A 13717-nucleotide genomic window follows, 5' to 3' on the forward strand; every position below is an offset into this window, starting at 1 on the left:
AATCATTTTAATAGTCTATGTGTATACTACCTTTTGTATAAGAGAAGAAAATTACCCACACATACACACGATGTGTTTTTGTATATATGTGTGTATATTCTTGTATTTTTGGAAAAAAAAAAAAAAACTACAAGAAGGATAAGCCAGAAATAATTGAAGCTGGTTACCTACAGGTAAGAGATTGAACTTCTTTGTACATATTTACAAGGTTGTAACTTTTAAACCATGTACATGTTTTACAACATCTTCACTAAAGATGAGAGAAAAGAGATAAACTAAAATAGAATGCAAACATTAACAAAGAAACTTAACTATGTATCCAGTTTATCTCAAATATACAGAGAAAAAAATAATTCAAATAATTTTTAAAGATATTTTAATAAAATCTTATTTAAAAACAAAAACAGGGCATCTGGGTGGCTCAGTCAATTAAGTGTCTACGTTCAGCTCAGGTCATGATCCCAGGGTCCTGGGATTGAGCCCATGTTGGGCTCCTTGTTCAGCAGGGACTTGGCTTCTCCCTCTTCCTCTGTTCCTTCCCCCTGCTCGTGCTCTTTCTCTCACTTTATCTCGAATAAATAAGTAAAATCTTAAAAAAAAAAAAAAAAGGAACTGGAAACCATCACCCAAATCTATAAATAGTAGAATGAATAAATAATTTATAGTATGTTCATATGCAGATAATACATATTAATTAAAATAAGTGTAGCTGTCTGCACCAACATGGATAAATCTCCACACAATATTTTGTGAAAGAAGCAAATCATACAGTAACATACTGTGTGAATCCATTATTAAAGTTCAAATTTAAGCAAAAATTAAACTATATTGTTTAGACTTTGGTTAGGCAAACTCTTTTTTTTTTTTTTTAAGTAATTTCTATGTCCAATATGAGGCTTGAACTCCCGACCCCAAGATCAAGAGTTGCATGCTCTACTGTTGAACCAGCCAAGCACCCCGGGCAACCTTTTCCTGTAAAGGGCCAGATAGTAAATATTTAAGGCTTCATGGGCGAGAGGCAAAATTGGAGGTAGTATGTAGGCACGACATGTATATATAACATCATATATATGAATAAGGGTATACATGTGCCTGAGACATATGTATAACAAGAGAGAAACCAGTTTCCACAATATTTTTTTATGAGTGAAATTCAAAATAAATACAATTTTTTTGGCAATACAATAAGAAGAATGAAATTCTTTTGGGAGGGAGAGTGTTTATTATTTTTCTAGGGCTGCCATAACAAAGTACCATAAATCGAGTGGCTGCAAATAAATTAATTCTCTCACAGTTCCAGAGGCTAGGTGTCTAAAATCAAGGCATCAGCCGGGCCATTCTCCCTCTGAAATTCTGGGTAGAATTCTTCCTTGACTCTTCCACAGTGTGAGAGAGCTTCTGGTCACAGCCGGCAATCCTTGGCATTCTTAGCTTGCATCACCCGCATCTCTGCCTACGTCATCACACGATATTCTTGTGTATGGGTCTTCACGGTAGTCTTACCTCCTCATTTCCAGTCATTTTGGATTCAGGGCCCACCGGACTCCGATATGACCTCCTCTTATCTAATGACATCTGCAACAATCCTGCTTCCAAATAAGGTCACATTCTGAGGTACTAGAGGTTAGGACTTCAGCATATCCTTTTGTTAGATACAATTCAATACACAACAGGAGGTAATGTTTGGCTTCACTGGGTTTCAGAGTTATTGTTCTTGGGGCGACTGGGTGGCTCAGTCGGTTCAGGGTCTGCCTTCGGCTCAGGTCATAATCCTGGGATCGCGCCCCATGTTGGGCTCTCGCTCAGCAGAGAGCTTGCTTCTCCCTTTCCCTTTGCTGCTGCTCTGCCTACTTGTGCTCTCTCTCTGCCTCTCTGTTAAGTAAATAAATTAAATCTTTTAAAAAAAAATTAGTGTTCCCTATCATCAAATTGATCATAAATATTCATCTGTAAACGATTCTTAGCTTTAGGACTATACACAACCAGATGGAGGGTCAGATTTGGCCCTTGGTTTAGGCATTGATGTGTTGGTATTAGGAATAGTGAAAAACGGGAATTAGTAATCATATGTAAACTAGTTGTTACTTTGTGGGGTAGGAGAGGAAGAAGGAGGATAGAATTAGAGGAAAAGACTGGTGGCTTCTGGAGTATTGGTAATATTCTGTTTCTCTTTCCCTTTTCTCCACTCACCTTCTTTACTACCAAAACAATTATTTCTTATTTTAAAATCTTTCCCCATATTTACCTCTGACCTTTTCTGGAGCGTAAATCCTATAGGTCTTGGCAGAGACCGTTTATCTGGTTACTGTCCTCTTTTCTTCTTGCCATTGTCACTTTCACTGTATTCTCTTTATCCTTCTCCTTAGACAAGCCTTTTTTTAAAAGTAGGCTCCACGTGCAGCAGGCAGCCCAGTATGGGGCTTGAACTCCCAACCATGAGATCAAGACCTGAGCTGAGATGAGAAGTCAGATGCTTAACCGACTGAGCCACTCAGGCGCCCCACCACAATCAATTTTGAAACCTTTTCATCATCTTCAAAAGAGACCCCACACCTCTCAGCTATCAACTCCAACCCCTGCACCCCCAGTCCTAGGCAACCACTATCCTTGTGTCTCAACAGATTTGCCTGTTCTGGACATTTCATATAAATGCAGTTATGCAATGTACGGTCCTTTGTGACTGGCTTCTTTCACTTAGCATAATGTCTTCAAGGTTCGTCCATGTAGCACGGATCAATACTTCCTTCCTTTTTATTGTTGAATGTATTTCACTGTATGAATATACTGCAATTTATTTATCCACTCATCAGTTGATAGACATTTATATTTTTTCTGATCTGGCTATTATGAGCAATGGTAAGCATCTGTTATACAATTATTTGCTTTTAGATGATTTCTTTTAAGTGGTATGTATTCATTGTAGAAAATTTGAAAAAGCCTGAAAAATATAAAGAATATGATAAAATTTATTCATAATCACTCAAAAAACTTTGTTAACACTCTTTCTGTGGGGAAAACAATACATGTGTGTATAGGTTATTCCTCATTTCTCGTTAAGATTTACTTTTTATCTGGGGGTGCCTGGGTGGCTCAGTCAGTTAAGTGATGTCTTCAGCTCTGGCCATGATCCCATGTCGGGCTCCCTGCTTGGTGAGGGAGTCTGCTTCTCCCCCTCCCCCTGCTCATACTTTTTCTCTCACTCACTCTCCATCTTTCAAATAAATGAATAAAATCTTTAAAAAAAAAAAAAAGGTTTACTTTTTATCCAGCAGATTTTGTTAACCACAGCAAGACTGGCCAGCTGCAGTTGTATGTATGTATGTATGTATGTATTTAAAATATTTTATTTATTTATTTGACACAGAGAGACAGTGAGAGAGGGAACACAAGCAAGGGGAGTGGGAGAGGGAGAAGCAGGCTTCCTGGCGAGCAGGGAGCCTGATGCAGAGCTTGAAGGCAGATGCCCAACCGACTGAGCCACCCACGTGCCCCTGCAGTTGTAATAATTTATAAATCATTGTGCAGTGGCAGTATCACAGAGCTATTAGCTATTAGGGAAGGAGGAAGGTTTACAGAAAGTTTTTTGTTTTTTTTTAAGATTTTATTTATTTTTTTGAGAGAGAGCACGAGCAAGGGGTGGGGGGTGCAGAGCAGAGGGAGAGGGATAAGCAGACTCCCTGCCGAGCAGGTAGCCCATTGTAGGGCTCGATCACAGGACCCTGAGACCACAACACAAGCTGAAGGCAGACGCTCAACTGACTGAGTCACACAGGCACCCTGGTTTAGAGGAAGGTTTTTGTTTGTTTGTTTTTTGTTTTTAAGATTTTATTTATTTGTCAGAGAGAGAGTGAGAGCATGAGCAGGGGGAGTGGCAAAGGGAGAAGCAGACTTCCTCCTGAGCAGGGAGCCGGATGTGGGACTCATCCCAGGACCCCAGGATCATGAACTGAGCCGAAGGCAGATGCTTAACCGACTGAGCCACCCAGGTGTCCCTAGAGAAAGTTTTAGAGGAGGAAACATACATATTGTGAAAATATGCAGAAGTTGCTGTTACTAATGAGTAAATAAAACATTGAGTTTTCTTCTAAAGTCATTATTTTTCTGTTGTAGGAGGCTAGCAGGATGTACAGTTTTTATCACAGGTGCAAGCCGTGGCATTGGCAAAGCTATTGCATTGAAAGCAGCAAAGGATGGAGCAAACATTGTCATTGCTGCGAAGACCACCCATGTAAACCCCAAACTTCCAGGCACAATCTTTACTGCTGCTGAAGAGAGTGAGTGGATGGGACAGTGCCATTTCATAAAATGTTCTAACCATGGTTTCAATACATAGAGAATTTGCTGGAGAGTTTAATTATAGCCATTTGGAATCTACTCTAAAAATAATTTTATTTGGTTAAAGAAATACTGTGTCACCTTAGGGTAGTGATTCAGGAACTGTTTTTTTCCCAGCACTTTCATATGATATGAGAGACTCCCCTTAAAAATCGTGTCTCTTGAGAGCAGTGGTTCTTGGATCTGTGCAGAGAATAGGGGAATGGAAATGAGAGGTGGATGATTTTAATACTTTGAGAAAGTTCTCCATGTTATTTATTCTCTGTGCCATTTGAAACTCATTATCCTAATGCTTTTAGTTCACAAATAATTATCAAGTGCTTCTATTCAAGGCATTGTGTTAGGCACAGTATCAGGAGGGAGGACTAAAATTCAGCTTCAATGGATATTGATAGTTTTGTTAGTGACGTTAATAGCATTGTGGTTATGTTAGGGGGACGCATGAGGTATTTATGAATGAGATGATGCCTGAGATTTGTTTTAAAATACACACCATCCAAAAACAGGATTGGGGGTAGAAAAATTAAATGAATTAAACAACTGGCAGAGCATTAACAATCATTGAAGATAGGTGATAGATTCATGGTAGTTTATTATACTGTTTTTTATAGTTTTGTCTATTTCTTGAATTTTTTCATAATAAAGGTTTTTTAAATTCCCTTCCTTTTTTTTTTTTTGCTTTTTAATAGAATTTTTAAAAATTACCCTTTTGTTTTGGGTGTTTTAAGATTTATTTATTTTAGAGATAGAGTGTGCACATGCGCTCAAGAGTGGTGGGGGGCGGGGGGAGAGGATCCTCAAGCAGACCCACTGCTGACTGTGGAGCCTGAGCAGGCCTCAGTCCCATGACCCATGAGATCACGACCCAAGCTGAAACCAGGAGCAGGATGGATGCTCAACCAACTGAGCCACCCTGGGCACTCCCCCTCCCCCCGCCCCCTTTTTTTTTGTTTTTTAATAGAGTTGGTCTCTCTAGTTGGAGTCTGAATATGGGTTTGTCTGTCCTGCTGTAGGGTGGAGTCACTAATAATTGTTAAGAACATAGTTATTTATATTAATTTTCTGAAACTAGGGTACGTCTTTCTTTTGATTTATATCAGAATGAAAAGTTTAGTGTTTGTGTGTCTTAATGCTTTTTTGTTTGTTTATCCTTTGTAGTTGAAGCGGCTGGAGGAAAGGCCTTGCCATGCGCTGTTGATGTGAGAGATGAACAGCAAATCAGTAATGCAGTGGAGAAAGCAGTGGAGCGATTTGGAGGTGGTGCCTTAATTCTGAAATATTATTGAATATTGTAACTATCATTTAAATTTTAAAAATTTATTTTTAATTTCCTAAGTCTTTAGAGTATAACCAGATATGAATATTCATGTTTGTAGAAATACAGCTTAAAACCATCTGATGACTTTTTTACTGTTAAAAGTTATTTTGAATAATATAGCACATCTACCATTCATTATAAAGTTAGACCCTTGACAGTAACATATATCTGACAAACTGGTTTCCCAGATCACATCCTCTTGCCTCTCCTCAATTAATGTAACCATCATTTGGTGACTTTTGATATTTATTGGATTAAGTGTAGGTAATTTACTGGCATTCAAGATATTTCACATTCCGATCTCAACAGACTTTTTTCAGTTCCATCTTTTTTCTATGCCCCTATGTAAACACTTTATTCTTCCCCAAATAGTTTACTTCCATATCCTTGCCTTGAAATTTTTGCCTCTTAACTTTTTCTCTTCCCCATCCTGAGGCTTTTCCAGTGCCCACCTCTCCGTCTCCAGTCCTGCCTAAAATGCTCCCTTCTTTATCTTTTGAAATCCCACCTTTCTGTGGTTAAATCTCATCTCCTTCATGAAACCAGTTTCCTCACCATGCCAACTAATCAGAAGTGTATTTTTCTTTCTCTGAATTCCTAAAACATTCCTTTGATCCTTATCTTGTACAACTTTATTTTTTTTTTATTTATTTTATTTGAGAGTGAGAGAGTGGGGGTGGGGGGAGCAGAGGGAGAGGGAGAGAATCTCAGGCAGACTCCCTACCGAGCATGGAGCCTGACGCCAAGTTCAATCTCACAACCCCAAGATCATGACCTGAGCCTAAATCAAGAGTGGGACACTTAAGCAACCGAACCCCTCGGGCGCCTCTGTTGTACTACTTTAGATCTTAGTATTTTTTTTTCCTCAATTTGTTCATAAACTCCTAGAAGGCAGGTGTTGGGGGTTGTGCTAAAGCTTTGATGGTGTTATAGCAAGGCACCTGGCCGTGTCCGAATCCTGCCCAAACTGTTACCACTCTTCCCTGCTCCCCCCATAAAATTCCAGAGACTGTGTGTATATGTGAAAGATATTGAACAATGGGAAGAAAGGTAGTATTTTATTTTTAGCATGGCTTGGTTAGCGTAGGTTAGCATAATCCTCAATGCAGAGCACTGTGTTATAAACAACCAGAGCACAGAGTTTAATTTTCAATTAATAGGATATGTTTTCCATACCTTTGAGGGGGGAAAAAAACATCTCCCAGTATATTTTGCTACTTTTTTTTTTTTTTAAGATTTACTTATTTATTTGAGAGAGAGAAAGAGAGAAAGCATGTGCTTACGTGGACACAATGAGGAGGAGCAAAGAAAGAGGGTAAGAGAAACTGAAGCGGACTCCATGCTAAACGCACTGCCCGACGCAGGCTTGATCTCACAACCCTGAGATCAGACTGAGCCAAAACCGAGAGTCGGATGCTCAAAGGACTTCACCAGGCCCTGCCCCTATTTTGCTACTTATTATTGAGAAAGGCATCAAAACACTTTTATCTTCTTAATGAATTTACAGGTTGGCAGTGGAGTTACCTCTATTTTGAAGTCTTTCCTAAGATTTCCTTTACTCCTTAGTATCCACTTTGTTGTATTTAAAATTTTTTGCTTTCCTTTTACCCATCAATTTCTGCTTTCCCGACATAACAATGCACAATGAAGAGGGAACTCTTCAAGTACTCAGCTGCCACTCTCATAATTACTAAGGATGCCACATTTATAGGAGGTGATTCATAAGCTGCTCTTTTTTTTTCTTTCCCTCTGTACTCTTTCCACAAAGATGCAAAGCCTTTATTTTTTGTTTGTTTGGTTTTAGTTCTGTACTGTGGTTGCTACTATTGTGGCCTTCTGTTTTGGAATTCTATAGGTCTTTGAATTCTGCCTTTTGGGAAGACTTTACCTTTTCCTGATACTTCTCTCTGCTGGAGAATTGTCTTTAACAAAGTCCTGAGCAGTTGATAATACTTTGAAACCTGTGCTCTCAGGGTTCTCTGCCACAGGGTGCTCCCTGTCACCTTGCCTTCCCTCACTTTCAAAGTTTTCCAGATGTTGAGTAAATTATGCTATTCCATAAACCACAGAATCCTTCTTTCCTACTACATTTTTTTTCTGCAGCAGATATGTATATATGTATATATATATATACACACATATGCCTGTTTGTGCATTATTTTTCACTATTGCTCCCTGATCCATTTTAATTTGGGCCATCTGAGTTTAGAAATTTTAAACTATCTCTTAATTGGAGCTATCTTTTTCTTTTCTTTTCTTTTCTTTTTTTTTTAAAGATTTTATTTATTTATTTGACAGAGATAGAGACAGCCAGCGAGAGAGGGAACACAAGCAGGGGGAGTGGGAGAGGAAGAAGCAGGCTCATAGTGGAGGAGCCTGATGTGGGGCTCGATCCCATAACGCCGGGATCACGCCCTGAGCCAAAGGCAGACGCTCAACCGCTGTGCCACCCAGGCGCCCCTGGAGCTATCTTTTTCTTTACCACTGGCAAGTCAAACATAGTTTACCGTGTCAGTATATCCTCATTTCTCATCTGCTTTCTTTGCTTTTGGGCCCAGATGTTTGCTCTGCTAACATACTTGTCACTTGTTATCACATAGAGAGATGAAGTCAATAAAGTCTGAATTTGCTTAAGGAATCTATTGATTGGATCAACGCTTACAAGCTTCATCTCTCTGAAGAGGGTAATTCTGCACAGGGTGGTGTGTATACCCATCAGCCGAGCATCTCATTCAGACCTTCACTCAATTCACTTTGCTCCCACCTGGCTTCTTTAGTGAATATCATCTTTCTTGCCTCATAGGCCGTAGCGGAGTGCCTTATGTAGCGTAGCCACTCGCTGATTGTCTTCCAGTGATGTGGCTGAGCGGCTCATAGCTTTGTGGATTGACAAGTAGGTGCTATATTTAAAAGTTCTTTTCATAGGTCCTTGCTACTTGTGAAAGCAAACGTCATTAGTTCATCCTAGAAAGCTGGTAGTCACAGGATCTAGAACTTGTCTCAGTATATATATATACTTGCTTGAGTTTTATTATAATAAAGCCATAAAATGTAATGTAGCTGAATCCAAAGTTATTCTAAGGACACATTTTAAGAACATTATCAACACAGAGTTTATACAAAAGAAAACAGAAATTGAGGAATGAGGATGTGATCAAGATTTTATAATACTGTATGAAGAAAGGGTGCTTATGACTAAAATGTTTTAGTGAGTATAATAGCCTTATTTACCCATTATCCACATATTGTGAGAGAGGATCATAGTAAAGAGGATAACAAAAAATGTTTGTTGCAACAGTCTAAGCCAGCAGTAGAAGTTGTGATATTTCTATTTAACTGAATATTAAATGCCCTTTAAAAAGAATTATGAGTCATGTAAAAACAGAGAAGTGTTTAAGATACTTTGTATTTTACTATTTTCATTTAACATTATTTGACTAAACTTGTAACTAAAATTTGTAACTAAACTTGTAAACAAAATATGTTACATATAAAGGGATTGGACAGAATATGCATAATCATTATTCTAGATTAATTTTTGTATGAATTATTAAAACAAACTTGATATGCTTTGATGATTTGCCTAGAATTGAAAAGTCACTCTAGGTCTTTTTTCTTTTCCCAGTTCCCAAGACCAGGAAGGACCTCTTTTATTAAAGTAAGGGTTTTAGAAAGGAGGGAGACTAGGGAGTTTGGAAGGAGGGAGGGCCTTGGAAAGATGCTAGAGAGGAGGGAAAATTTTGAGGAAGTTAACCTATTCTTGGAGAAAAGGAGGGAAGTCTAGGAGGTAAGAGAACAAATAGGAATGGAAGCTACAAACCACTGAGGACTAAGCCTCCTTGTAGTTTCACATGGAGCTCTGGCGATTGGCTTTCTCGTGCCAGTGAAAATCATTTGGGTGTTTTGACACAGCTATCAAATCTTACATTGGTATGTTGTCAGTCATATTATCTAAAAGAAGTATTTGTGAACCAACTCACAGTTCAACTCTATGGAATAAATGTTGTTTTAAAGTTTAAATTATATTAATCGGAAGTTGATTATTTGAAAACAGGAATTGATATTTTGGTGAATAATGCCAGTGCTATCAGCTTGACCAACACATTGGAAACACCTACGAAGAGAGTGGATTTGATGATGAATGTCAACACCAGAGGCACCTTTCTGACGTGAGTTACAGTCGTCGGGGAGAACCTTGCAATGTGTTCTCAGAGAACTAGTTGTGAACAGATTTGAACCAGATTAGCAATACAGTTTAAAGCCTAGTCAGTTGTTATAAAGGCCTAAATTGCTCCAAGTCAGTAAATGGTATTTTAAATAGTTTTATTCAGAGCTCCTTTTCTCTGTGGGTCTAATAAAGTCTAAAGCATAGCTCAAGCATTTTCACACATTTGCATGAGTAAATATATACATGCATGCCAACTCTTCTGATTATTCAAATTAGCAATAGTCTTTCCTTTCTCTGAAAAACACTGGTTACAGGTATGTAAATAATAAGCTCATTATGAATCACATTTTTTCCCATTTTTATTACGTTTTTAATTTTAATTCCAGTATAGTTAACATAAGTGTTATATTAGTTTCAGGTGTCTATGAATCACATTTTAATGTAACAAAAGGTTAATGCTATCTTGGGGAATATGAGGGGAAATACAGAATACAGAATGAAACCAAATGATCTGTTCTGGATCGGTCAGACAGTCCACTCTTGTTTGTCCATTTTTTATCTATTTATTTATTGTCAGGTTCTGTCACTTTTTCATGGAGGCAGGGAAAGATTAGCATAGAACTTGTTCGTCTGCCTCACATGTATGTTGTATTATCTGCCTTACGGTTATACATAAAATGGGTTAGGACTGATTAGGACCTTGGGCTTTGGAGTTAGACTCCTTTGAGTATTGTGCAAGTAACTCCTTGCAGATTCTCTTTCCTCATTTGTAAAATGGGGATGATGAAGTATGTCGTAGGATTGGTTGTGAGGGTTAAATGTAAAATTTGTTGTTAATCTGGAACTTTTCTCTTAGAGATGTGTTTTGTTGGGTCTGCAAAACTGGGCCCTGACAGTGTAAAACAATTTGTTTTTATTAGCTCCTTTATAAGCTCAGAATTTTATTAGTTGCGCATATGAAAAAGATCAGACTTACACAAAAATCCAGATTTCTGGCTTCTCTTGAAACTTTGGAAAATCTGGCCACGGCATACCCACATGGCAACAGTTAGCTGCTATAGCTGAGTGGCAGAGTATCAGCTGCCTCATTAGAGACATTAGCTTTAGCCTTTTGTCACATTTCAGTGTGATGCATAGACACCTGACACTGAGGATAGGTTGCCATTTTTATCCTGTTGTGTGCTTGCCCTGCTATTTTTCTTAAAGAGGGAAGTAAAATATTTCTCATACGCATGTGTCTGTCTAAAGTGGGAAACGACACATGCCAAGAGGGCCGTATGTTCAAGTAAAATGAGTGGGAGCTTCTTTGTAGATGTGGGGCATATTTCTAGAAATTCAGTATGTAAAGTATATCTCTATTGAATGGAAACCACAGTGAATCAAACCACAGTCAGAACTATGGCAAACATACAGATGAAAAACGTACATAGACAAAGGACTAACACTTCAGTAGGATTTGTGTTTATTTTCAAATAAAAGAAGCAGTGCTGCTCTGTGATGCACGCATGTGTTCCATGAAGGAATTATCCGGGCCTCAAAATCTTTTACAGATGGTAACTTCGTGAAGGAATTTTGATTAAATATAAACACTCATTTCAACAAGCATTTGAAAATATAACCCTAAGCAGGAATACTGTTGCTCGGCATGTTGAATTAAAGCTTAGAAGGACACAATTTGGGAAAAGTTAAATCATTTGTGGCAGTTTCTAATGTAGGTGATGAAGCCACGGATATAAATATTCTGCTCACCAAGTTTTATTTACTTGAGGTGTCAGGAGATTTTTGATGTGATTAAAAAAACTTTCCGACTGGTACCCATGACATGAGCGCGGCAATGACTTGTTAAGTGTTGAGAAACACCTTAGGAAGTTTAATACAGATTTGTCAAAATTGTAGATAACTATAGACAGTACTGTTGGGATGGTCAGGGTTAATTTTAAGCTGTAATGGTCCGTGTTAGCTTTAAACTTATTAAACTAATGTAGAAATGTTTCACAGAGATGCAGAAAATAATTTTGTTCATCGTACTGTTCTTTAGGAATTGCTATTGCTAAAAAGTTAAAAATGGACTGTGTTATGAATTTTAAGAACTAAATGCACTTCCATGATTTGAACCACGGTTAAGTGCTTTACTAACGTGGACCACAAACATGATCGTCTGCTCTGTGACAGGATTATGTGGCTGTGGTGTATTGCTGAAGAGATTTTTTTCTAAGATTTTTAAAATTTATTTATTTGAGAGAGTGAGCAAGTGTGTGTGTGTGTGTGTGTGAGAGAGAGAGAGAGCATGAGCAGGGGAAGGGGGAGAAGCAGACTCCCCACTGAGCAGGGAGCCTAATGTGGGGCTCAATCCCAGAACCCTGGGATCATGACCTGAACCGAAGGCAATCACTTACCTGACTAAGCCACCCAGGCACCCCGAGATTTTGGTTTTAATTTGAAAGAAATCAACTGTTTTTTGCCACCCATGAGAGAATTCCCAACTCAATTCCCACACAAAGATTGGATCAAAGACTTAGCTTTATCAGTCAACATCATGACTAACGTAAACACAAATGTCTGATTCTCATTGCTCATTTCTTGTGAAATTATGTCTTTGGAAAATCCGTTTGGCAAGAACAACCTGGCCCCTTTCCTATATAGTGTGATCATTTTCCAAAAATGAAACTGATGGCTTAAATAATGTTTCTGCAATTATAGATTTGAAGGTTCAGTTCAAAACAAAACCAAAAAACCCTGATTTCAAACTATGAGAAAATGAACTAACCTTGTTGAGGTACCTTTCTCAATGAGTAGTACTTGTGTAGTTGGAGAATTACAGGTGGAACATATGAGCCATAGGGCTCTAATGTACTAAAAACTAAATATGACTACATTGGAAAAGCAGATCTACAAATATCTCAGGAAGAGATACCCTAAAGTAAAACCCCTTTTTTACAGCAAAGGTTCTATTCATTGTTGAAAGTTCTTACATTTAGGGACAACTATTTTATCTTATTTATTTTTCTAAAGTAGGCTCCATACTCAACGTGGGGCTTGAACTCATGACCCTGAGATCAAGAGCCACATGCTATACTGACTGAGCCAGCTAGGTGCCCCTGGAACAGCTATTTTTTAAATACTACTAAATATTTTTCCCAATTAAAGGCATATTGCAGTGCCAAATGAAAGACCTGATGTTGACCTTTGGACCAAAGAAAAGGTGTCAGGTTTTTGGCCCTCTGTGAAAGTTGTAAGTTACAAAAGAGAAAATTGATAAGGAAACATTTCCATTTTAATTTTGATTTTGTTTCTTATATAGTGACACTCATTTATTCATGGAAGGAAAGTATAGGTTGTTTCCTCAGGCAAGCCTGAGAAGCGTCGTCAGGGAGAGAGTAGGGGCAAGGCCCAAAGAACTGACCTGTTTGGAGGTTTCAGCAAGGATCTAGAGCTGTTTCCTGATCCCTGGCACCCAGAGCCCTGCGGCCTGTGACTTATGTCACAGGTTTAGAGAAGCAGGGGTGGAAGGCAGAGATGAGGTAGAAGGCAAACCCTTAATTTTTATTTTTAAGCTTTAATTAAATATATAATCTCCAACGTTATATGTGTTTGTATCATGTTAAATGCTTATAGAAATTCAGCAGTAACCTTTAATTGTATTTCTGAACGGTTAATTTTTTTTCCCTATACCCAGCTCACTTTATTCATCTACTCAGATGCCTCTGGGGCATTTAAGCTTGTAACCCTAATTAAGTAAAATAATTCATGTAAGAGTAATAAGTGCAGTGCCTGGCACACAGTAAGTTTTCAGTAAGCTTAACTATTTTATTAAGCTGAAAGTATTAGTATTTAAGTGTGGTGCTAATAGTCTTTAATATATCAGATTGAGCATATTGCTGTTAAAAATGCAGCTG

The 13717-nt window shown here is 38.2% G+C and overlaps 1 protein-coding gene across 6 annotated transcripts in view; it reads left to right on the forward strand.

Annotated features, from left to right (window-relative positions):
* Nucleotides 1–13717, forward strand: part of HSDL2 (hydroxysteroid dehydrogenase like 2) — a 75375-nt gene that overhangs the window by 24851 nt on the left and 36807 nt on the right. For all 6 annotated transcript variants that reach the window (XM_034664296.1, XM_034664292.1, XM_034664293.1 and 3 more), the window contains 3 exons: nt 4111–4274; nt 5494–5592; nt 9708–9822. In XM_034664296.1, coding sequence (XP_034520187.1) covers nt 4111–4274; nt 5494–5592; nt 9708–9822 — 378 coding nt within the window. The remainder of the gene's footprint in view (nt 1–4110; nt 4275–5493; nt 5593–9707; nt 9823–13717) is intronic.

Source organism: Ailuropoda melanoleuca, chromosome 7, assembly GCF_002007445.2.
Source record: "Ailuropoda melanoleuca isolate Jingjing chromosome 7, ASM200744v2, whole genome shotgun sequence".
Lineage (NCBI taxonomy): Eukaryota > Metazoa > Chordata > Mammalia > Carnivora > Ursidae > Ailuropoda > Ailuropoda melanoleuca.